The sequence below is a fragment of the Aythya marila genome (assembly GCF_965140915.1).
Source record: "Aythya marila genome assembly, chromosome: Z".
In the NCBI taxonomy this organism is placed as follows: Eukaryota; Metazoa; Chordata; class Aves; order Anseriformes; family Anatidae; genus Aythya; species Aythya marila.
This window is the reverse complement of record NC_139080.1, coordinates 74,701,167-74,727,637: the sequence shown is the minus strand read 5'-3', so window position 1 is coordinate 74,727,637 and position 26,471 is coordinate 74,701,167. Positions and strand designations below refer to the sequence as shown.

Below are 26,471 nucleotides of genomic sequence, written 5' to 3'. Positions count from 1 at the left end.
AATGCAAGAACTGAACAAGTATGCAATTTGAAAATATTTAATGATAAATCAGTTCAGCAGATCATAAAAACAGCTTGGCAGTTAAAATTGTTCCTGACCTTGCTTCTTAAAAGCCATTATGGTAGCATTACTTGATTAATAAAATAATTTCAATAGACCAGTAAATTGTGTGGTCTAATTTATAACACTCATCAGCTCACAAAGCAAGCTCCTACTTACATGCATTTATTTGTACATGCTTGAAGAGTGAGGACTAGAATTGTCAATGGGATAGCAGAAGAATTAGAAGCAGCTTAGCTAAGAGTGCAGGCAGTGGTTGTCCTATAGATTAAAATTCTTATAAGCTGAAAATATACATTTTTTAGAGTACCAAGGTTAAAAATGTTGAAATTAGCAAGTTGAAAGCAGTTGTTTTAGGTCTTTCCGCAGACCAGGGACACACAACACCTGAGCAGCCATTACTGCAGCTGATGTGTCACTCAGTTTCCTCCTTCACCTTCTGTTTTTTCTAAGTCCTATTGGCTTTGTTGTTAGATACATTATTTTTGTTCTGCAGCTGGCTGTATCTTGCAACTGTGGATGCACCATCAATAAACTTGGTCTTGTAGAGGACATTGGCGTTGTTAAACATTCCATCCTTCAAGGACACCACAATAAACTAAAACAAAACAGAAAGCTTAAAATAAATACTCCTATCCAAATAAAGAGTTAAAAAAGATTAGAAAATGCATCCAAAAATATATATTTTACTTTACTTGGATAATGTCTTAGTACTAATTCTTAAGAAAGTAAATCTAGATATAACTGAAGCCCAGCGGAATGTGCAAGGCCCGTTAACAAACACCCACAGGTCAGACACTGTAGCTACGAGCTGTGGCTGTGGTCAATCCCAGTGCTTGGTCTCTTCAGCCCGTGGAGTCAGTACCAGCACACTGCAACACGACCTTTCTTGGTGCAGTGACCATCGGAAAAATGTTGCCATGTAAAAATGCAGGATCCTTTGTAAGCTAAAGATATAACTCAAATTATTTTACAGTACTGGTAACAAATGCTCCCCTCTTTATCTAATTTAGAAAGGTCGTATCCACCACCAAACAGAGATACCACTTCTCAGTCTGAGGGATCTCTTCAATTCTACAGGTGATTTTTACAAGTGTAGACCACAGTGATCCAAAGAGTCTTTCCAGTGCCTGGCTTATTTTAACAGGGCCAAAAATGAAATAATTTAAGTTCAGGTTAAAAAACTCTAGCAAAAAAAAAAAAAAAAAACCAACACGGGTCATGCCTCAAACTGATCATATCGCAGATACTCCTCCCTACTACTGCCTGCTTTTTTTTAGCCACTACAACCATTGCTTATGTTAGAAGGTAATGCTTAGAAGAGGTAACGCTTAGAAGTTTCAGTTGCCACATCGTAAGGGTCACGTCCAGCTAAAATGACTTAGTGATTAAAAAAACAACACTGGAATAAAAAAAAAAAAAAAAAAGTTGAGAATTTGTAGGAGCAGACTGCTTCTGAAAATAAGAAAGTGAATGAACTAGTTTCACGGTCATACCTGAGAGTGACGGAAATGAGCACTGAGCATCTGTCCAATATTCTGGGTGTGAGAGAGATCAAGTGCTGCATCCACTTCATCCAAGATGTAAATTGGGGCAGGTTTGAAAAGAAGCATGGCTAAGATGAAGGACAAGGCCACCAGGGATCTAACACAGAGAACAAGAAAGAAATGTTTTATGCCCATTGGAGAGACGACGTTCACTTATTGAAGCCATTGTTTGGTAGTAATGAAATGCTCTCTCAGAAGCAGATTCATGCTTTAAGTTCTGGAGAGAGAGTAGCAGTTTCTGCCACAACTCCTGCCTGGCCCCCTGACTGTGAGGACTGTGACTGGGCAAGCAGCGACTTTCCATCTGCGGTCCCCAAAATCCAAAGGGCACAGCTGTATTGGCTCGATGTCCCCACGTCCGCAGGGCTTGATGGGATTCACCCTGCAGCGCTGGAGGAGTTAGCAGCTGCTACAGCCTTTTCAAAGGGTTCTGTAAATGGGGCTGCGCCAGGCGGGCAGCCCCTCACAGCTGGGTTTCCCCAGAGCTCCAGTCTGTGGCCAGCTCTCTTCAATGTTCCTGTAGATCAGCCGGATGAGGACTTGAATGCATGCTAAGTGTGCAGGTGAGTTGAGTTGGAAGACACCTTAAAGGTCATTTAGTGTCTCTGCGCTCGGGATTGCCCTGGCCCAGCTGCAGGACCTTGCAGGTGGCCTTGTTGAACTCCATGAGGTTCGCACAGCCCCACCTCAGGCCTGCCCAGGTCCCTCTGGAGGGCAGCCCTTCCCCGCTGCGTGCTGGCCGCACCACACGGCTCGCTGTCATCAGCAAACTCACTGCAGCTGCCCTCGATGCCAGTCTCTGTGTCACAGGCAAAGATGTTAAACGGCTCTGGTGCCAGTACCGACCCCAGAGGAACACCACTGGGCACTGATCTCCACCTGGACACGGAGCCCTTGACCACAGTGCTTGGATCGCAACAATTCTGACAATTCCTTACCACCGAGTGCTCCATCCACCACATCCATGTCTCTCCAATTCAGAGGCAAGGATATCAGGGGGGACAGTGTCAAGTGTTTCGCACAGCCCAGGCAGATGCCATCAGCTGCTCCTCCCCTACCCACCAATGCTGTAACCCCAGCGTGGAATGCCGCCAGATTCGCCCCATCTGCCCTTAGTGAGGCCGTGCTGGTTGTCCCCAGTCACCTCCTTATTTTCCACCTGCCAGGTTCCAGGAGGATCTGCTCTGTGATCCTGCCAGGCACAGAGGTGAGACTGACTGGCCTGCAGTTCCTTGGGTCTCCCTTTTCTCCCTTTTTAAACATGTTATGTTTCCCCTCTGCCAGTCAGTGGGAACGTCCCTGGACTGGCACAGCTTCTCAGATATGATGGACAGTGGCTTATCACCTATCTCATCGGGTCCCATGGATCTGTGCACGGTCATGTTCCTCAGATGGCTCAGACCTGATTTCTACAGCCAGCAGTTCTTCACTCTCCCAGTCTCTGCCTTTTCCTTCTGCGACTTGGGCAGTGTGGCTAGAGCACTTGCTGGTGGACTGAGGCAAAAACAGTCTTTGAGTACCTGTCTCCATAACCCAGGTAACCAGGACTAGTTTCCTGGTGGAGAGGGCCCACATTTTCCCTAGTCTTCCTTTTTTCACTGTTGTAATTATAAAAACCATTTTTATTGCCCTTTGACATGTCTGGCATTGACATTTACTTCACCGAGGCTCATATGATGCTTTACCCATCGACCTGCCTTTGTCTCACCTAGTAAGCTCTCCTGCTTTTACCTTTCTGATTCTCTCCCCTATCCCAGCTGAGGAGAATGAGTGAGATGCTGTGTGGTGCTCATCAGCTGCCCAGGGTTAAACCACAACAACCCTGTGGGTGCTCAGATGCTGTAGCAAGCTTCCAAAAGAGGTGGTAAATGCCCCAAGACTGGCAGTGTTGAAGAGGCAGTTGGACAATGCCCTCAATAACAGACTTTTGGTTTGGTTAGCATGAAGTGGTAAGGCAGTTAGGCTTGATGATTTTTGTGGGTCCCTTTTTTTTTTAAGATCATGCTGTTGCTTCACCTATTCTCAATTCTGAGCCTTGCAGTGCTGTTTTTCAACTTGCAGTTCTTGAAAAGCTCTGGCTTTTTCTCTACCTTTCAAGAAGTGCGTCTATTTCACCTCTCCCTAAATTCTGTTTCTGTTTTTTAACTACGTCAGTTTTTCCTCAGAAGTTGCAAAGAAGCACATGCCCTACACACCAGCAGATCACTGGAGAAGAAAACTTGGTCACCATGACACCGCTTTGAATCCAGGGCAGAACTTGTCTATGCTGATTTTTGAGGTTACAACTCAAAGACTGGAGTACTTAGTGTCAACTGTACCTCACTATTACCTAGTTACCGCAGTTTTTCCATTACTCATTTTCATTTTTGTTGTTTTGTCCAATTCTCCATGGAGTAAAATGTTGCTATTACATGCCAAGCACTGCATGCTTCTAAGTCAGGTTCCTTCTTGAACTAAATTGAATTAAAAGTATTTTGAATATGAAGCCAGGATGGAAAAAGACAGAGCCCTTGACTTGACCAGGGAAAAGATTAATTTCTTATGTTAGTTCTAAACTCTAATTGGCTAGACATATCAACTATATACGCAACTACAATGGAATAAAACAAATTTCAAAACACCCACAAAATTTACTAACCTTTGGCCTCCACTAAGTTCTACCAAGTTTTCCTTCCACGTATTTCCTAAGGCAACTTTGAACTCCATACCATTGAAGACTTTTCCAGTTTTATGGACTGCTAACATTGCTTTGGCTCCTGGTAGAAGCATTGAGAAAATTGAATCAAAGTCTTTGTTCACCTAGAAGACCATGAAAGATGTATGAACAAGCTTTGAATCAAAAGCACAAGCTGCTACAAAAACTTAGCAGTGAATTCTCATGCCTTAAGTTTAGAAGATATGGTGAAAAAATATTAGTACAGCATCTTTTATTTCTGCTATGCTGAAAATGAAGCAAGACCTAGGAAGGTATGTAGGACACCTTAGACCGAGCATTTTATAAACATCAAATAAATATACTGGAGGACTTTTGTGCTGTCAGCCAGGAAAATGGTTATGCCCTGCCTCAGATTTACTTTTTTTCTTTTTTTTTTTTTTTTTTTTTTACACCAGATTTATCAAGGGTCAATTAAAATCCTGATTAAAAGACTATTAAAAGTGTAAGCACCTCATAAGAGGCACAAGTGGGCATCCTCACCACTCTACTTCCTCCAGGACTACTTAAAAAACGTCCACATAGTGAGTAGGATGCAACTGTAAGCCTAGAATAAAAAGCTCTCAGGGCAAGGAAAGCATCTGAGAAAACACTTGTTCCACTACCCATGATGCTTTTAAACATAAAATTCACATCCTTTTGTCAAACAAGATTTTGCAACAAAAAAGTACAGTGGTATCTTGAGCATGGGCAGTAATAATTAAAGCCAATAGTTAATTTGTGAGCATATGAAGTTATTTGAGTAGGTATAACCAATTTTCTGAAAGGCCAAGAAGTACAAATTCTCCAGGTACAGCAAAAAAAAAAAAAAAAAAAAAATAGTGTCAATAGTTTTACAGGTACTAAGGGAAAAGGAAAAATTTACACATTTACACTTTTTTTTTTTTTTTTTTAATAGTTCCTAACATGAGAGGACTAGCAAGAAAGCAGAGTACTTACACAACAGAAACCTAAATCAACTGTTTCTACCTTCCAGTCAGGGTCCACAGCACCACTTTGTATGGGGCTGTTCCACAGAGACAGAATTATTTTAATTCTGGTCAAACACCTAAAGAGTGATTCCTTTCAGTACCTAAAGGGGTACTACAAGAAAGCTGGAGAGGGACTCTATATATCAGAGAATGTAGTGACAAGACACAGGGAAATGGTTTTAAACTGTGGGTGCCCCATCCCTGGAGGTGCTCAAGGCTGGGCTGGATGGGACTCTGAACAACCTGGTCTGGTGGGAGGGGTCCCTGCCCATGGCAGGGGGGCTGGAGCTGGATGATTTTTAAGGTCCCTTCCAACCCAAACCATTTCAGAGATTTCAGAGATACAGTCTATGCAAAAGGCAATGACTTCAGGATGCAAGTAGCTTAACTTTCATTTTATTTTTGTGAGCACCAAAAGAGAATGGTAAATAGTTTGCAGTTTTGAGTGTATCTCCACAATTTTCAGATAATTCCTATTTTATCCTCAAAAGTGAGATGAAGCAGGAGAAATGGAAGTGGCTGCTTTGTAAGTTAAATACTAGGCAACGGAGATTAGTTCTGGAAAGATTTTTTTCAAGGAAACACACAAGAGAAACACAATAAAAACAATAAGATGAATCTGATTCTGAAGAAAAAATACATGCTAAAATGTGAAGACTGCTTTTCAAGTGACATACCTTTCGCCAAGCAATCTGTAAAGCTTCATTTTTCTTCTGGTCAAGCTCTTCAATAGTAGCAATAATTTTTTTCTTGTCATTCTCTACAATTCTTTTTCTCTTCATCAAGTCATTGTACTTATGCAACGAGAAGATAAGATTGATTTCAATGAACTTTAGCACAAAATGAATTTGAGCACACAAAAAAAAAAAGTAAAACTGTAACTGTGAAACGGCAATTATCCACAAGATTGAAATCCAAAGCATTTATTTAGCTGTATGTGGGACTTACGTTTTAGGATATTATTTACAAATTAAAGCATTTCAATTTTCAACAGTCAGCAAAGGGGAAAACCAATGTTAGTCAAAAATTTGCACCTTGTTTTCAAGTTAATCATGATTCATTTGCCTTTCTAGGCAAAAGTATGCAGATAGGAAAAACAAACCTATTCTAATCAAGAAACAGTATTAGAAGTTCAGTGAGTGAGTCAATGGATGGTTTTGAGACAAAACTGTAATAACCTCAAGATACAGGTGAATTTAAGACAACTCTGGAACATCTTTCAGCTATCTTCTTTAAGATGAGCAGGTTTTTGATCTGCAGACTTTGATGAAGTATGGATTTCTCAGATGCTGTAAGAGATACCACCCAAGCTTGCCTAATGGCAACTTAGAATGGACTGTTGTGGAGGAATTATTCTTTTGACTATTCTGAATCAAGATAATCCATGACCTGGCTTACTGGTGCACTATCAAATAGTTCAAAAATATAGTGTGTATCAAAGATCTAACTAAGGTTTCCTGCTAACTCATGAAACCTAGCTTTATTTTTGGTGTATTCAGAAATATAGTATATGAAAATATAAAGCTTCATATAAATAAATATAAATATATATTATTAAAAATATATTTATATATAAATATATAAAAATGTATATAAATATATATACCCACCTGCACAATCTTTAAAGGTTAATACACAGAATGCTTACCTTTTCTTCTGCATCAGAAAGCAAGTTCATATATGACATGTTCACGTTCTTCTCCAGCTGCTGTTTTTTTGCCTGGAGTCTCTGCACCTTCTGACTTACATCTTTAGGATTGTTGGCTTTAAAGTCATAGTATGTGTTTGGCTGACCAAAAAGATGTTTCTCGGAAGCTATCCACTCATACTCCTTCAACATTTTGTTTACCTGTAGACAAGATACCGTGTTGAGGCTTTTTTTTTTTTTTTTTTAAATTCTGAATTAAAACAAAAACAAAACAAACAAACAAGAAAAACCACCACCAGTCTAAAATTACTCCAAAACATCAATTGTTCTACCCAACACAACATAGGATAGCTTTACCATGCCTCATGTAATTTCTAAGACAAACCAAGATTTTTGAGGTGCTTTCACATATGCTCTTCATATGTCACTTGGAACATGTTTTATTTTCTGTATCTGGACTAAGCCATAGTCACTGAGTATTTGGATCAATTTCTTTAACTGGTTACACAATTTGTTCCTAAGATCAGAATAGTCTTTTCATTGGCCACCTTCTCTGTGATCTAGTTTCTATGAATCCATACTGATAAGCTATGCTACAATTTTTAGTTTCTTCTCCTCCTTGCGACAAAACTTTTCACATTAAGAGCTGCAAATACTACAAGGCTCGTCATGAAGAAAGGCTATTTCCTTTTCATGTGGCAAGGAAAATAACCACTCTTGGTCACTAGATGCAAGGAAAAGTATGGTTCTGAAATACCTTACCTTGGTAGTGGCATCAGCAGCCTCTTGTTGGTACTTGCTCATGTTGTGCTCTAACGTTTTAACATTAAGCTGCAATTCATTAGTTTGTTCTCTGTATTTTACTGCCTCTGCAGATTTGGCTTCAATCTTTTTATTCTGTACTGCAATGACTTCTTTCTGCTTGGCCAGCTCCTTCTGGGCTTTCTCTACAGATTCCTGAAAAGAAATTCAGACAGCTATTTACTAACTTCTTACAAAAGGAGATGTTAAACAGTTGTTAGAAAAGAAGGACACAGCAAAGGAGAGGAAAAAATTAACACATGGCCATAGAGCCAAAAAAATAACTACGTAGGCTAAACATAAATGAGTTTATTAAACATAAATGAGCAAGAAAATCAAAACAACAAAAAAATACACCATACAATTTAAGCTTTAGGGGATCATATCTCCAGTAACTTGAAAACTGATAATGAGATTCGGTATTCACTTTTACCTTGGACTTGGATGCCTCAGCTTCCATCGCGGTAACTTTCTCCTGGTAGGATTTGATTGTTTTCTCTGCAGCCTCAATTTGTTGCTTAAAGTTGGCCTCTTCACGTTTTAGCTCTTCAAGTTCCAGAAGTAATGCATCAACTTCCTAGACAGATGTTTTCAGATGTATTAAGGTCTACTTAAGTGGAAGGAATTAACATTCAGTTTGATGTATTCAATGAGGTAGAAGATAATAGAACAATTGCTCTTCAGCAAGGGAACAATGTTGCAAAAGAAGCATCAGCAATTTCTACATGTTAGTGACTACAGAGTTTTGAGGCTGGCAGGATTAAAATTTTAGAAGAATCAAAGTTTCTGAGTACTGGAACCTCTTCTGATATTGAGAAAATTACCAACAACCTTTGGGCTGCCAACAACTCTTTCACCATAAATGATTTTATGATAACAAAAGTAAGTTTTACCTGCTGCTTTTCTTTTGTTTTTTTGCTTGAATCATCAGCCTTCTTCTTGCTGTCATCTAACTTCTGCTGGACATTCTTTAGTTCTTTTTCACGTTCTGCTTCTGCATTTTTCATTTTATTCTCCAATACCCTGTATTTTTCTTCTGCTTTCTTTTGACTCTCTTCAGTTTTCCTTAATGTCTCTTCACACTCCACTGAATCAAGAAATGTAGCACTAAGACTGAACAGTGTTCTTATCGTTAAGCTTAAACCCTAGCCTCCAATAGAAATAAGTTTATCTTTGCCTCTACTAGAAAAAAAAGTCGTACATTTGCTAGTTACTGAAGTCAGCTATTTCAGTGATTCCTTTAAGACACCAAACAGAAAACCATTTGTTAAAGAAAACAGGGGCAAATCTATGCCAAATCTGTTGTAAAAGCAAGTTATTAAACAGCTACTCAACAAGTTACCTCATCCATAGTGTACTATGTCCACGTTATCATTTCTGTCCATTTTTGTCTTTACTTGATTCCTTTTACATTTTTCCTTAGAAATATCAACAGTACTTCTTTCCACTGCTTTCCTGTCATTCAAACTGTTTATTTTGCTAACCTTAAATGTGTATGGAAACAGAGGGTTTGGAAAAAAAAGCCACAAAATTACTCAGCTATGGAATCAAATCCATTAAAAATGTCTCTGCAAAGTCATTTTTCTTTCTATTTTAAAGAATATAAAACCCCTAATAAGGATGCAAGCTCTACAACAAAGCTTATCTGAAGAAACCTTGTCCCAAACCCACCTATGCTTCTCAGCTGTGATTCTGTATCTCTGTATACTCCAAAAGTATAAAGCTAATTTTCAAAGCTGTTTTTTTCCCTTAAGCAAAGATTCTGCTACTTAAGCAGCCAAACCATCTCATTCTCTGCAATTAGTTCTCAGTTACAAGATTAAAAACATATTTGTCTCACCAATGGTTTTTTTCAGAGCAAGCAGCTCTTCCTCTTGCTTGTGATAAGCATTTTGCTGAAGCTTCATTTTCAGTAGCTCTGCTTCTTCAGACTTCATCTCCCACTCCTGCTTCAGTTGCTGGTACCTTTGAAGACAGACATGATATGCTGCTAAAAGGAGGGGTACCCAGCACTTCAGCTTTGAAGTTGAAATAAATACTTCTGTACTTCCCATTCCAATGAGAGGTACGATGACTATAATACAAATAAAATTACATTTACAGAAGACCAGTATATCTTTATAAAGATAAACAAACATGTAAGTATAAATATCTTTTTAAGTAATTTTGAAGTTTGTAGGTAAATTATTATACATGTCATTCATTGTTGTGTAGCCCTGATAAGGTACATTAAAAACAAACAAATGCAACACATGGAGTTTGGAAACAATTCAGAGCTCATGTTATTCCAGCCAGTTGTATCACAGGTGCTACATAGAATCAGCAAAGAAAAAAAAAGTATCTAAATGCAAAACTCATTCCTTATTTTGGTCATATTTCCAGAACCTGTTATGACTTAAAACAACCTGAAAAATAAATCGAGCAGGTAGATAGCATATTGCATAACACTACTTTCTTATGGGATTTTTATAGAACTGACTAAATATGTATTTTTATACTCCATCTTTTAAAAACATCTCCAGTAATTAAGTAGCTCAAAATTCAAATATAGTTAAAATTATTTAACTTAAATCCTTATAGCAGTATAACTCAAAGAATCATTTCCCTTTAGTACCTCTATACTTCCTTTGGAGAACACTAAGAACTATCACAAACTGCAATTCTAGATGTGTGTTACAAAATACGACTGAAACCATTCTTGAGTGCATTTCAGGACAACTCCAGAAAATTTCAGGTGATCTCAAATAAATACTATTGTATGCCAAATTGTTATGTTTTCTTTTTCTTCTGCATTACACCAAATAATGTTTTCTTGAAAGAGTTCTCCAAAACTACATTTGCCTTTTGACTGCTATACTTACAAATTAAATTATGCAGGGAAAGGGGGTGGGAATCATTCTTTTCTGCATATTAAATTCGCAACAGGCCCTATCCCCTCCAAAAAACATTTTTTTTTTTTTTTTTTTAAGATTTATTCATAGCCACATAAGACAAATAACAGACCATTTTATAGGGCAAACCTTACTTTTCAGAAACATTATGTAAGCTCGCCAGCTCTTTCTCTATAGCGGCAAGTTCAGACGTCTTTTCTTTGAGACTGACTTCAGCTTCTCTCTTTTCTTGAACTTTTGACAATATTGGTACAGTCTGTGTACCTGCACCTATTCGGTGAAGAAAACACAAAGTTAATCTAATTGGAATTAGATTCAGCCCTGGCAAGTGGTGAATTCTAGATGGTGACTATTATGCTGGGTTATGCTTTGTTCTCGTTACAGAACAGAAAAACAGGTGGACTGAAATTACAACAGCTCTCAACAGGGAGAGACTGCAAACGAATTTTGTGAAATCAAGCAACTTTAAATGTCATTTATGAAATCACCTCAAATTAATTATGAATTACCTCAAAAAGTGCTTGAATTCATAGCATTTCTTTAACTTTCTTCCAAGAGATTTCAATAGCTAAAAACAGATTTATAATACATAGTATTTAAAATAAAAAGCAAGTTATACAAATAGTTTGCCATTTTTTTCCTAGTTTAATACTTTTACTTAAGTGTATGACCACCAAATCTTTGCTCAAAAAGCATTATTACCAGCAGGAGCCTAAAACAAAAAACATCTCTATTCATTTTTGCAAAAACTTATGCAGAGCAATAAAGAAATCAATAAGAATGCAATATTATATGGAAAAAACGGTAATTGCCTCCACTAAGGGTGCCCTGGGGATCAAATACATCTCCTTCAAGCGTAACACTTCTTTTCAATATCCTTTTGTCAAAAGTCACTTTCTTAGCATTATCCAAGCCTTTACAGACCAGCGTTGTTCCAAAGACATATTCCATTGCCTTCTGTAGTTCACAATCATACCCGATCAAAGAAATGGCTAAATGCACATCATCAAAATGTTTGACCTAGAAATAAAATGAAATGTAATTAGCATGCCTTAAGATATAAGAATTTTCAAATTCCATTTGTCTTCTCTTGATAAAAATACTTTCCAAAACATCATTACGTTTTAAAACATGATTTCAATTAAAAGACAATTAAAACCAGTTTAAACACTGCATAGCTCAAACTATACAAAAGGAAAAAAAAAAAATAAGATACCCTCAAACCCTGTAGAAATTCTTTTTAGTATGGCTATTACAAGGCTTATATTTTTAGCAAGAAATTAAAAAAAAAAAAAAAAAAAAGGCAGCACACAAGTTTATTTATTTACATACCAAGCTTTTGGCCAGATTGACAATTTCTTGTGCAATACACTTGGCTGAAATTTTGTTTAGTGGAATGATGGTGTATCGATGCTTTAGCTGACCCTTTTCTAAAAGCTTCTGGCCAGTAGCCTAGAATGAATGAGAAGAGTTACATGTCAGAACATACCTAAATATCTAAGTGATTTGAAAATTAAGATAGTATGGCATTGCATTTCGATTACATTGTTGACAGTAACTACGCATTACCCTTTTGAATTAATCTGAACATGTACACGGGTCCAAACCACCTCTTAAGCATACAGTCATTATGCCCACGCTTGCTAACCTTGAATCCCATGACCTAATCTCAGTATTCAGAGCTTTGTATTAAAGTAATACACGTACCTCTGTATCCACAACAATGTGATAGAGTTTCCCTCCACCCACCACTTCTAGGGCTTTTGCTGTGGCTGCATCTTTCAGGGTGAAAAGAGTTACAACAAGGCCCTTCACAAGGCTTGGATCCCAATTCTTTTCTGGATGTCTTAAAAACAAACAAACAGTTACAATAACCACATGTTCTGTTTTCTCCCCCGTATCTTTAAAAACTATATTAAAAACTATTTCTCACACCATAGTTTGCGCTGTTTAGTAAGAATGAAAAATCATAGAAAATAAGCAGCAAAAGGTTAAACTAACTACTTTACAGCGAGAGACTTCCCAACAACAAGTCAGTTACAAAGGCAATAGAAGAATGTCCTTCCTGATTTTGGTATGATTTGTAGATTTTACTCTGGGTCCTATTATTATTAGCACAGCTATAGGAATATGTTCTGAGTGATTTTTACATAAGCAAATAAATGTGGGGATAATTATATTTGATTGGTGGAGACAGACACAACATTGACTTCCACAGAGCAAGTTTATTCACAGTCCTCAAAGGGAACTCTAAAAATTAATGGTAATTAATTGTACAGACTGTTGGATACTGTAGTTTCAGCTACGGACCTTGACTTCCAGCTTACAAACACCATGTCACTAAACTTTTACATTTAAATGATTTTGATAAGCCTGTATTTTAAGAATGACTGCATCCCTTCCCCTGCTGCTCATTAATTCAGCTAACATTTCCTGACTTTACTCATCCCTCCATTTGTATCAGATAAGATAATCATAATTCACTGACAGTAAAAGAAAGACAACAGTTAAGGAATTGATAATTCTCTTAAGACCATACATAAAATGCACCAAAACCCACTTTCAAATGTGTTTCTGGATAACACTGAGATCTTACTTGTATTCAAAATGTAGGTGAGGAAACTTTGCTACTAAGCTGTCATATAACTGTCTCAGCTGAGCAATGTCTTGAGTCAATTGCTTCTTTTTTTCTAAAAGGTCTCCTTGCTTTGCATCTGAAGAGTTGAACACAAGACACATTCAGAGCACAGAAATCGAGTAGCTTAAAAATCGGTATGCTGCACTGCTTATACAGGTATTTATATAAGTAGAGAATAGATAACCTCTACAATTATTTTTAAATTTCCATCTTAAACAAATTAGCACTTTAACAAGATTAAACATGCAAAGAGCAAAAAGTTCCATGTCCTTCTGTGAACGTGAATTGAAATTGATTCAGAAATATCAATTTATACTTTTGCATATCTTTCATGACAATTGTTATCTGGAATTAGAAACAATAAGACAAATTTTATGTAGGAAAAAAATGTAAAGAAACAGGGAGATGGGTCATTTTTTTCCTTCTAAATTCAAGCTTAAAGCTCAAGCTTTAAAAGTGTTGTCTTACAGTATATCAAATTAAGTTAATTCAAACTACTTTCTGTGGAAGGCAAGAGCTGTTGAGCTTTGACCAGACAAGTTGCGTTGCACATGAAAGCAATATACCTATTTTTTTCTGTTCCTTCTATATGTCTTCCCAGATTCCCCCCAAACAATTCACCACAAGTCTATACAAACCTTCGTAGCTTAGTTTTTCCATTTGATTCTCTAGTTTTTCTTTTGCTTTTTTGACAGCTTCAAAGGCTTCTTGGTCTTTTTTGTAGCTCCCATCCATCTTTTTAACTTCTGCTTGTTTTGTCTTTAATTCCTGCTGTGTATATTTTAACTTCATTTGGGCCTACAAGGAATAAGAAAGCATGGAACCAACAGATCTCTAAGGAGAATCTTTGAGTACGCATTTAGGACATTAGTACTATCTCAGTCCTCCCTTAATTTCCTTAAAAAAATCCCACTGTTTGTAACAATAGCAAATAGCAGCCCCGGCCTTTAAAATTAAGGGTCCTGGTGATTTGTAAATAAAAGCACAAATCATGTATCTGAGTGGGTTTTTGGGCTGTGACCCTCTTAAGCCATGTGTATGAAGACACTGGCCAGCTGGCAACCGGCGTCATGAGAGGGCAAGGCAAGAGTTAGTGCTGCTAGCCAACCCCATGGCCAGTTTAAAACAGCATGAATATGGATATAAACCCATTCCTGGGGAGCACCACGGACAAGTAGGACTGCAAACAGGGACAAAAAAGTCTATGTTGCAGTTCATGCAGGAAGGGGAATGCACTCAAGCCAGCAGGCGGCCTGCTCGGCCTGCCTGCTCTGCTCACCAGCTGCCCTGTCAGCCTCCCCAGCCAACGACATCGCTTAAATTCACAGAATCCTCTAGGTTGGAAAAGACCTCTTTAAAGCATCGTCAGCTGGGGAGAGAGATACTGTTAGGAACACTGACGTTATGCCAAGGGATGGTGTGGCACTGTCTTGAGGGTGGCAGGGATAATGTGAGAATCTGTGCTGCTCCACGGAGCTCTGTGGGTTCAGGAGGACACCTGGAATGCCCAAATAGCAATGCATGCAGTGTGAGGAACAAACAGGACAAACTGGAAGCTTCAGTCATCTCCCAGAGCTGTGATACCATTGGCATTAGTGAGACTTATAGAAAACATTAGGAAAGCCCACAACTGGAGTGGTGGGGGTGGAGGGCAACTGGCTGTTCAGGAGGGACAGGCAGGGCAGACAAGATGGAGGTCCTTGTCCTTATGGGCAATTTCAACTTCCCTAACATAAACTGGAAATAGCATACTGGCATGACAAGCAAGCCTCAGCAATTCCTAAAACATATTGAAGATAACTTCCTGTCGCAACTACAGAGTGAGCCAAATAGGAAAGGTGCCCTCCTAGCTCCATTGTTTTAGAATAGTGAGTACCTTGTGGGACAGGTGATGTTAGGCCACAGTGGCTCTCTTGGCCACAGTGCAACTGCAGCTTTCTTAGGAGGGGAGGTCCTGGTCTTTCCTCCTTGCTAACTGATGACAGTATGCATAGGACCAGCACAAAGCTGCACCAGGGGAGGTTCTGATGAGATATTAGCAGAAATTTCTTTTACCATGAGGGTGGTCAGACACTGGAACACGCTTTCCTAGAGGTGGTTGGTGCCCCAAGCCTGTCAGTGTTTAAGAGGCTGTCTGGCTGGGATGTTAGCTTTCCCTGCAGCAGCCCATACAGTGCTGTGCTCTGCACTTGTAGCTGGAACAGCAGTGGTATTACACCAGTGTTGTGCCAGCTGCTGAGCAGCGGTGGCACAGCATCGGGACTCTCTCTAACCCTCCTATGGGGTGGGCAAAAAAGTGAGGAGAGAAACATCACTAGGGCAGCTGACCTAAACCAATCAAAGGGATATTCCATACCATGTGGTGTCACACTCAGCAATAAAAGGTGGAAACAGGAAGAAGAGGGGAGGGGTGGGCTCTTGTTGAAAAAACTTCGGTCCTCCTCCCGAACACCAAGCTACGTGCATTGAGGCCCTGCTGCAAGGACGTGGTCAATCATCGCTCATTTCTGGGAAGCAGAGAGTAATTTCTTTCCTCTGCACTTCCACATAGCCTTCATTTGTTTTGTTTGTTTTTCTTTTTTTCCTTTCCCCCTTTCCTTTTTTTTCCCTTTAAATTGTTTAGTTAATAATAATCTTTCCTTAATAATAAAAATAATAATGATAATAATAATTATTTTTTCCCTTTAATTAAATTATCCTTATCTCAACCTGTGAGTTGTTCTTTACTTTACTTCTTCCCCTCCTCACCTAAGGAGGGGGAGTGAGAGAGCGGTTGTGGTGTTTAGCTGCCTAGCACAGTAAAACCACTGCAGTCCTTTTTGGTTCCCAACGTGGGGCTCAAAGGGTTGAGATAACAACAGAATTGATTAAAACGCTTACAACTAACACACTTATTTGCTAGTCACCATGTTCAGTGTCCTATTAGTGGCTTGTTTGATCATATGTCATGCCATCCGTGCCATGTTCTCCTTTCTCCTCTATATCCGATCCGAGGACGTGCTACAATCTGTGCTCATTATTTTTTTGAATTCGCTGCGCTGCCAAGCATTGGCCTTGAGTTTAATTCAGGCTCTGCACTGTTCTCATTTAGGTCTTATGGAAACTAACTTTTAGAGAATATTCAGAACTACACTGCCTTCCTTTCCTCATCTGGATATCAGTTTATGAATAATGTCAGGAATGGTACCTCCTCCTTCTTTCACAGTGGGCTAATTACAACAGTTTGGAAGTATTTTGAATATCTTTGTGTAACCCATGTATTGCTATTTCAAATTCTGAATAATAGGTTTCCTCTTCTCTCTAAGGTTAGTCGATTGTTTAGGAAGCTTACCCGGGAATCTGTCTCGAAACAGTCTTGTGGCAAATGGCAAGGTGTGTGGGAGGATATAGGCAGGTACCTGTCATGGGTGTCTCCTCCAATAGTTTTGAACTTCACCCCTGAGGCAAGTGCTAAATCCTAAAAACCTGACAGAATGTTTGAGAGTCATATGTCCTGGACCTGATAATGCTGGAGAACAACAGCTTGCAGCATTGTGCTGGGTCCTGGCTTACTCCTATCAAACACTGTTTAATATCATCCAGCAGCTTGAAGAGAGGGAAGAAGTCTCTGAGTCTGATGACCAGGTAACACATGCTGTGGCTGACCCAGAGGGCCAACCAACTATGGTATCAGTCGCCCCCATAGTCAAGTCAAAACAATGGAAACAGAAGTCAGTTCGTTTAGTAAGGGAAGAAGCCTCTCCTGAGAAGGAGGGAGAAGGAGAAAAGGCAGGCACCTCTAAAGCAGAGCCATCACAAAAACAGCAGGAAGAAGAGATGAAAATCATAAAGGAATCAGAAACCACTTAATCCTTATCCCTGAGTGAATTGTGAGAAATACGAAAGGATTACGGTCGACACCCAGGTGAACACATCCTCACCTGGCTGCTTCAATGCCAGGGCCAATACCCAACAATTAGAAGGCAATGAAGCCAAGCAGTTTGGATCCCTCTCTAGAGAAATGGTAATTGACAAATTGGGAGAGGGACACAGGTTCTCAGCCTCTGGAGCTGAGTAAAACCACCACAGAGGCACTGGGACATTGTCCTCAGTAACATGCTTTAACTTTTGGTAGCCCTGAAGTGGTCAGGGTAGTTGGACTATATGATCTCTCAAGGTTCCTCCCAACTGAGTTATTCTATTCCAAGTATTTGGATACAGTAATATATATTAGCACATGAAGAGTGTTCAAGAAAGGGAAGAAAAAAGGTAAAATTATGTGGCGGAAAGACACCCGTATTATTTTTTCCTGAAAGAATTTTTTCTTAAATGAGACAAGGAAGGTGCACATTTAACTCAGAAAATTTATATCCCTCATAAGAACCACAACAGCAGAAGTTTGCTATCTTAAGACAAAAGATGTGGCATCTGTTTCAGCTGTGTTGCTGGCACACAATGTAACTAAGGTGAAAACTGAGGAGTTGTTTCTGAACTATCCACTTAGTCATTTATTTTGATTCTACTAGTTTTAATATAGAAATAATTTAATTCCTACAGTGTAAGCATATATCATAGGTAGCTGTCTTAATTTCTTCCTATTCAATACTATTAGTCATCTGAGTCCTGCTTTATGTCTCAAATGCCAGTTTCTGTACTTCCTCATGGCCATGTTGTAGCTTTTCCCTAAATCAGCACAAGATTATTACTTTCTAAATAAGCTGTTTAAATCAAAGTTACCTTAATGCTTACGCCAACCTACAAAATATCTTGCACAGATATTCTACAAATCTTTTTCATAGATGTTCCAAGAGTGTGTTAGCAGAGCTTTGACTCTTACCTGTTTAGCCTCTGTTACAGCTTTGCTAATTTCATTTTTGCAAGTCATCATCTGGTCTGCAAGAGTAGCTTCTTCACCGTCACCATTCTTAGACATGCCAGCATGCACAGCATTGAAATTCTGTTGGGCTGCAGCTAAAGCATCCGTGTCTTTTTTACTTTCTTTCTGTAAAGCATTTAGCTCTTCCTGTATCTTCTTTAATTCTTTCTGCTTTGACATGAATGCTTTAGAATCCTTTAGCAAACAAAAAGAAACAAACAAAAAAAAGGAACAGAGAACTTAAGTTCCATTAACTTCAAATACACATTTACATGTTGTTCAGATGCATAGCTACAAGTACTTTCACCAACTAAATTTCTGTAACCTTTTGTCAGGTTTTCTGGTTTTGCAATCCATCTTTGCATATTTCAAATGTGTAGTTGCCCTATGAGTGCACTGAAAATCTACAGAAAGATGAAAGTCAGGAACTGATGACAACTGCACAAGAACTAGGAAAAAAAAAAAAATAGCCATCCCTAAAGTATTTATTCTTTGAGTGTTCCTCTTTCATGAAAATAGAATTAAATGTCAAGAATATGAAACATTTTTTTTTCCTTTAATTTTAAGAATACCAGGCCTCCAGAGTGGAGAATATTTTTTGAAAGAATTTGAATACCCTCCTGAGATTAAAAGAAAGTTGCCAACAATAGAGAGCTTCACTTTCTTCATCATCACATCTGTTTTTAATAGGAGCCTACTACCTGTGCCATGTAAATCAAATAATGCCTTTACTTGTTTCTGCCTTCCTGGTGACATTCTTGCCAATCAGCTTTGGAGAGGTAAGAAAATAGTGCTGTCCTCTCAATCTGAACTACTCTAGCGCTTAAAAATAAAATTATGTATAAGGTCTTACCTCCTGCATGCATTTTACCAGTTCTTTGTGCTTACTCTCTTCACTTTTTAAGTTCTCGTTCAGGAGATCAAGAGCACTTCTTGCTTTAGCATCAAGTCTTTGAAGTTCTGAAAGAGTAGCTTCCAGTGACTGGAATGCATCACCAATTTCCTACAATCAGAAACAACAGAAATGTAATGTAATGATACAGTATCTGTAATATTTCACCTGTTCACAGATATGCATGCATAGAAGATGAATGAAGCAGACATACTCCAATGCAAACAGGCTAGAACCTCTATTCCCTCAGAAATACAAACTGATTTGAAGCCACTAGAGCTCAACACTAGTTATGATGGGATACTGCCCCTGTACAAAAGCTGCATTTAGGCATCCAAACACCCTGTGGGCTCTACCCTGGATCTAACCAATTTTGCTGCCCCCATAACTGAGGTCACTAGTGACTTGAACGTGTTTCCTGTTTGAAATGTGTTTCTTTTGAGATGCTAACAAAAAGTGGAAAAAAAAAATCCTGGCAAAGTTTACCATTGAATGCACAATGGAAACAAGCGGAAAACCTTATCTTTTTCAGTTACTAATTTACAGCAATTGGTAATGAAGCCTTTCAGACATGAAAATCTTAAATGGACATCATTTAGACAGTGGCTGTGAATGATAATGAACAGTGTATGAGCTAAACAAAGTGCCACAGGAAGATAAAAATCAAAGGGTATATTATCTAGAAAAATAATTTCCTGCTCATATAATTCCTTCTATTAATACTTTCAGACAAGCACATCTCACCTTATTCCTTTCCTCTTCCAACTCTGCTATTTCTTTCTGAAGTTCCTTTGCCTTCTTCTCATTCTCAGCCAATGATTCTTGAATCTTTCCTATCTTTGTCTCTGCTTCCTTTAATGTATCAACAGTGCGTACTTTTGTCTCTTCAGCCAGAACATACTGATAGGCTATGCAGAGGCGGCTGAAATGCTCTATTTCTCGCACTACGTTTTGGTACTCTAGATAGAACATTCGTTGCTGAAAAGAAAAGATACCAATTAGAAGAAAAAACACTAAAATTTAGTGGAAAAATATTATTAAGTAGGACTGTTATAGAAAACTTCTAAGTATTTCTAACATTACTAATATATGTTGATAAGAGGAAGGATCCTCCATGTTAAGAAATATTCGGTATTGTACGTTGCAAATCTGCTTAAGAAAATCCTAGATAAAAATACACTTGTAGCTGATTCCATAGCAGGAACTCCACTTGACACAGGATTTTTAACAACTAAAAATAGAAATTTAACTGCTATTTTTATTACTTCTCTTGTTTAGTTCTTTCTCCTTACATTTCTCTTCAGGATGTCTTGCAAGTACTGCACATAACATTGTCTGCATTTGGACAGAAGATAAATTTTATATCTCCTAAAAGATTCTACAAAGCCTGAAAACATGTTAAGTCTTAGCTACCACACACTAGGTCAGAGCTGCTGAAAGTATTCAGTACTTTAAAGGCTCCCCCCTTTTTTCTCCCACTCTTCTAATTATTACTTACCTCTTTCAGTTTCTCTAAACTTGGAGTGATCTCTTCATTTAAGACCTGAAACACAAACCAGAACATCTGTATTTGGATTTTTAAAACTCTGAGTGTTAATGGCTAGTTCCACACACAGAAATGAAATATTGTACAAGTTAAAAAAAAAACACGCTGCACTAGTTACTCAGTATCTAGAACAACTAAAAGAAAGTACACTTTCCAACATATAGTACCGTTTGAATTTCTTTCAGTTTGGCTTCCTTCTTCTCTATGGTTTTCTGGACAGCCATTTTCTTGCATTCATACATCCTAGTACCAGCTGCTTCTTCAACCATTGACAAAATCTAAAATAAAACATCAAAATTCTGACGTTACTTCTTTGTATAACGTCAAACGACTCAGAACTGAGTTGAACATCATATATCCCTACTTTTTGTTGTTGTTGTTATTTTCCACCCAAAATACTGATTCTTGTCATTCAAAATAAACCAGTAAAATTCCAGAAAAAAAAAATCCCACAGTTTTCTTACCTCTGGTGGCTTCATATTTAGGACTTTGGTAATTCGTCCCTGGTTAAAGAAAGATAAATCAAAAATGATGACTATTTACCATGCTATACTAAAAAATAAAATTAAAAGTCACACATTCATTTTATATGCTATACTGCAAGCTTAAACACTTTTTTTTTCCCTGTAAGGATAATCTAGTTTTATACAATCACTTTGCAAATCTTAAATAACTTCTTAATTGTAGGTTGGCTGTTTGGTCGCTTAGCTCGTATCTGACAAGGGGGAGTAGAATGGGTGCGATACTGACTTTTTAAAAATAAATGAATAATTAAGTAAACAGGAAATTGGGACAATTCTATTTTGTGATACGTGGAATAAAAATTCATGTCAAGAAGATGGTTGATGTTAATAAAGAAGGGGGAGATGGGGGAGTGTGGCCATGGGGTTCGAAAGCCCTGTGGTTGGTGATAACATCTTAACAATGAGGCCATTGGGAATGTAAAGAGTTTAGAGGGAATAAAGAAGGGTGATTCAGGAGACACGCCATGCCATGCCAGTCTCAGGTTGCTTGTTCTCTCGCCCTTAAGGCATGGAAATTGCTGGGGGGTTGCTGGCTGCTGTGCAAAGTTGTTTGACCAATGACAAGTTGTTTGAAAAGGACTGCTGTGGGGTGAAGGGTATAAGAAGGGAGCCTGTCCTCAAGATAAAGAAAAACAAAAAAGACAACATGATACAATGAAGTTACGTCATCAATAAATCAGTAGAAAAAATAAATGAATAGGGACAGGCTAGCAGAACAAGGACCAGGACTGGAACAGGCACATTGATCACCCTCATGAAGATGGGTTCAGCCAAACTCAGCAAACAGCCCGAAGAAGCTCGTACAGAAAGTTGCTGGAACTGGGCGCACCAGAGCTGGGAAGAAGCTCCAGCTGAGAAGCGGACCCGCACTGGTCAGCAGTTGCGCATTATGGGGAATCATACATCCTTAGGAACAAAGACTGTCCTGGTAACCTTACAGCTTATTCCCTTTATTAACAATCAGTTTATGATCCTGAAACGTGGGACCAAATTGAGGTCAGGGTGTGAGACTCTGCTACAAAAAATGACAAGGTTGCAGTGAGATTGCTTGGCACCTGGTGAACAGTCTCTGAGGCCCTAAAGAGTCATGTAGGGCCACAAATCAGAAACGTGTGGTTTGCCAGATAGTGAGGGAACTGCAGGTTTGTTCACCAGTATTCCTGCTACACCATCGGCCCCTCCACTGCTACAGCCTTCGAAGGCCTTTGCTGTTAAGCCCCCTGGTGACCTGGACGTGCCTTTTGACCCAGGCCCTATTGGCCTTGAAAAGGAGACTGAAATCTTTCCCTTTGAAGAGGATACATAAAGCCCGAAGGCCCAGTTGATGAACAACTTAAAGCGAGATATATTGTTCCCACGACTAGCCCTGGAATTCCCCGGTGTGTGTAATCAAGAAAGGAATGGAAAATGGAGATTGTTATATGATCTGAGAAAAATGAATGAAGTCATGGAAGATGTGGGAGCACTTCGACCAGGATTACCAACTCCAACTATGCTTCCCCAGTCATAGACATTAATAGTAATAGCCTTCAAGGATTGTTTGTTAAACACTTGCCTTTTAAAGCTTTGCCATATTTATGTTTCAATTGATACTTTTTCTGATTGTGCATCCGTGTAGGTGTACTTGGGTTTAGTATGTAAAAGCAATGTTCTGTATAGTTAGAAAGTTCAATGTTTGTGTGTGCGTGTTGGTAGAGTGTAGACTCCCTGAGCACTCAGCGCTGTTTACTTGCCTTTTATAAATGTTACTAAATTCAGATTGAGTTGTATCTTCATTTATAACAATTTGAAACAGTAAAGCCTATTATGTTTTATTATTCTGTGCAAATATTTCAAAGGTTTATTTAGTCCTTGTATTAAAATTTGTAAGGGTCTTTTCACTTGATCAACTTTTCTTTTCTCAACTGGTATATCAACTTCATACAAAATATTGATTAACATAGAATTTACCAAACAGGAAAAAAAGCGTTTTTTTTTTAAATGCAATACTAAGGGAAAAACTTATCAGATAAAGAGATAAAAAGGAACACAAAATTGGTATATGTTTTTACAAAAACCCTGCAATAAGGCATATGAGAAGAAAGAGTAAGAGCTGAAAGTTATGTTTCTGCTGGAAACCTTAGCTACATAATAGATATTTGACTTGTTTAAGCTTGTCCTGGTTTCAGTTAGAACAGAATTAATTTTCTTCCTAGTAGCTGGTGGAATGCTGTGTTTTGGCTTAGGATGAGAAGAGTGCTGATAACACCCCGATGTTTTAATTGTTGCAGAGCAGTGCTTATACCAAGCCAAGGACACCTCAGCCTTTTGCTCTGTCCTGCCAACAGGCAGGCTGGGGGTGCAGTAAGAGCTGGGAGGGGACAGACCCAGGACAGGTGACCCAAACTAGCCAAAGGGGTATTCCATACCATCTGACGTCATGCTAAACAATATATAGGGGTGGCTAGCCGGGGGGAGGGGGCCGGACTGCTCGGGGTTAAGCTGGGCATCGGTCAGCGGGTGGTGAGCAATTGCATTGTGCATCACTTGTTTGTACATATTATTATTATTTTCCTATTATCACCATTGTATCATTATTATTATTGTTATTATTATTTTGTTAGTATTATTTTCCTGTCTTATTAAACTGTCTTTATCTCAACTCACGGGCTTCACTTTCCATTTCTCTCCCCCGTCCCAGAGAGGGAGGGGGGAGGGTGAGCGAACAGCTGCGTGGTATTTAGCTGCCAGCTGCCACTACCTGTCCTGCCACAAATTTAATGACACTTCTATACTTTCTGAATTTTAGAAAGATGCACACAATACCTGCATGATGAGAAAGTGAGGGTTATTGACATTGAGTCCAACAGAACAGAAGAGGTCCTGTACACGAGTGTTGGTAGCATTCAAGCCATTGATGAGATACTTATTTTTACCTCCAATGACAACCTGGGCAAGAAAGAGGAGCAGAAGAAACTTCATATGATTTAAAAGCAGCTTGATTGTGGGAATACAAGCTAATGACTTAAAGGGATCAAAAATCTGAGTAAGTCCCATATTATATAGCCTTGCATACACATATGGAACATCAAAACAGATCTGATCGGTATTTCAGATGTCTTTTTAGTGCTAACATAAAATAATCAGTCACAGAGGGCAACATTTTTGTTCTGGGTTTACAAGACAACTTCCAAACTCTGCAGGTTTTCTTATGAAGGTTCCTGTGCTCTTGGAGACAAAATTCAACCCACAAGTCAGAAATTAAGAAGAAAGCCATAAAATAGAAAATCAGAACTTGTTTTAGGAGCATAATACCACTGCTATTACGTTTGTGTGCAACTCTGTAGAAAACATTATTGATATACTACATTTAATTATATAGAAAACATTATTGATACACTGTATTTAATTACACTAAACTTATTTCCCAAGTAATTTAAAATTTTAATCTAGTACACTGGTTCCGCTTCTACAGTCTGTTACTAATCACACTGTGGAAACATTGCCTCATTTACAAAAGCTCAAGAAGTTTAAAATTTATTTTTTTTTTCCCCTTTAAGAGTCACTCTATTGAGTATGGTAAAAATGTATGCAGATTCCTACACAAATACATACATTACGAACTCACCTGCCTGGTGATGGTGATCTCATCACAGCTTTCAAATCCCAGTGGGCTCCGTTTCTTGTCAGTATTGTCAAAGATAATGGACACAGTTGCTTTACTAATTCCTGCTTGCCCATTTTTATAAACAAGATCCTGCAAGTTGGCAGCTCGCACCTAAACACGTGGAATAATTTTTTAAAAAATTTGAATGAGCTTCAAAGTGTTTAAATGTGAAGAATTTCATAACATGTAAAACCACAGGCAGAGCATTCAAATTATAGTGAGTTACCTAGCTGTTTCTGCATGAGTTTCCTGAGGAAAACAGGATGTCTGTTTAGAAGAATAAAAAGCTAGATGACTAGTTCATCACTAGTGTCTGTATTTTAAAAATATTTATTCCCTACACAGTTCAGAAGAAAGTGAAACAGAAAGTGTTCCTTGGAGGTCTATTCAATTGGCCTAGAATTACAGAGGGGAAAACAACATCACGTGAGAACAAAGACTCAGTTTGATCTCAGCACACACAATGTTTACGTAATATGTGTTTAATACAAACATACGTATTTTCTTTTAAATGGCAACCACTGTGAGAAAATGGCTTTTTGCTTCTTCTGATGAAACAGCTGGTCAAATTTTGGGAATGTGATCAAGAAGCGCAGAGATTTAATGCAAATAAGCAAGTTTTGCCTTTAGTCAGCCTCAGGCTGCTGCCTCCAAAGTGGTATCTTTTTGGACAGAGGCACCACTTCGCATCTTCCACCAGAGACCACCCAAAAGGCGATAATAACGAAACGCTGCTGACGGAAGAGAGGCCTGTTCAATCCTCCTTACCTGCGTCAGGTTGGTGATGCCCAGCACGAAGCAGATGGAGTCCAAGATGTTCGACTTGCCGCTGCCGTTCAGGCCGGTGATGGCGTTGAACAGCGGGTCGAAGCCATCGATCTCCGTCCTCTGCGCGTAGGACTTGAACCCGTCGAGTATGATCGACTTGATGTGCATCTTCCCAAGCGACCGGGCCGGGTACTCCTCCCAGGGATACGGAGAAACGACTCTTGGTTGTAAATACCTGTTTTGAGAGAAAAAAAAAAATACAATAAATTTTAAAAAAGAATTTAAAAATTCGCGTTTTTTGTCAGGCACAGCTGAACGCCAACGGAAACGGGAGGAGAACGCGGCTGTGGGAAAGCAAACAAAGCGAATTTTTTACACAGAAGCCTACTTCGGACCTCGGACCAAGGAAAATAAAGGCTAATTATTAATACCTCAGGCGAAGAAATAACTGGAAACAGACCCCAGCGCCCCGTCGGGCCCCGCTCCTCACGGGCAGCACCAACCGCCACTAACCGCCGCTTCAATTTTGGCGCCCGCGGCCGTTGCAAGGCAGCGCCCTGGCCGTGGCTGTCCGCCGCGCTGCCTGTCTCCGGTGGCGCGCTTCGCACCGTTCCTCCTTTCTGGAGAGGGAGGGAGAGGCGGGAGGGAGCCGCTGCTGGTTGGAAATAAACGAAATAAAAAGAAAAGGGCCCCAGGTGGGGCGGGCGGCGGCGCGCTCGGGTCAGGCGATCGCGCAGGGCGGGCGCTGCCGCCGGAGGGCCCTTCACAGGGAGGGGCCCTGGGGGCTGAGGCGGGCTGAGGCGGGCGGCCCTGAGGGAGGGAGGGAGGGAGGTTAGGGGGGGGGGGCCAGGGCAGGGCAGTGCAGTGCAGTGTGTGCGCATCGCAGAAACTCGTCCCTTTCTAAACGTGTAAACAAACAAAATAACTGCAAAAACAACATTTCTGTGGCTGTTCACCTGCTGCGGTTTACA

The 26,471-nt window shown here is 39.3% G+C and overlaps 1 protein-coding gene across 2 annotated transcripts; it reads right to left on the bottom strand.

Annotated features, from left to right (window-relative positions):
• Positions 1-2: 2 nt before the first annotated feature.
• Positions 3-26,139, bottom strand: SMC2 (structural maintenance of chromosomes 2). Of its 2 annotated transcripts, XM_082782616.1 has the most exons (25): positions 25,932-26,139; positions 25,501-25,735; positions 24,694-24,843; positions 23,892-24,014; positions 21,027-21,065; positions 20,730-20,840; positions 20,515-20,559; positions 19,761-19,994; positions 18,978-19,127; positions 18,086-18,319; positions 13,908-14,067; positions 13,228-13,345; positions 12,339-12,477; positions 11,964-12,083; positions 11,444-11,651; positions 10,766-10,901; positions 9,581-9,705; positions 8,634-8,827; positions 8,174-8,317; positions 7,702-7,896; positions 6,940-7,140; positions 5,969-6,085; positions 4,246-4,406; positions 1,557-1,704; positions 3-658 (listed from the first exon to the last, which is right to left on the bottom strand). In XM_082782616.1, the coding sequence occupies exons 2-25, from the start codon at positions 25,666-25,668 to the stop codon at positions 509-511; spliced, it is 3,570 nt and encodes a 1,189-aa protein (XP_082638742.1). In that variant the 5' UTR covers positions 25,669-25,735; positions 25,932-26,139; the 3' UTR covers positions 3-508. The 2 variants fall into 2 exon arrangements, 1 of the variants encoding a protein (XP_082638742.1); XR_014319283.1 differs by lacking the exon at positions 3-658 and having other exon boundaries at positions 1,566-1,704; positions 4,246-4,363.
• Between the last annotated feature and the right edge of the window lie 332 nt (positions 26,140-26,471).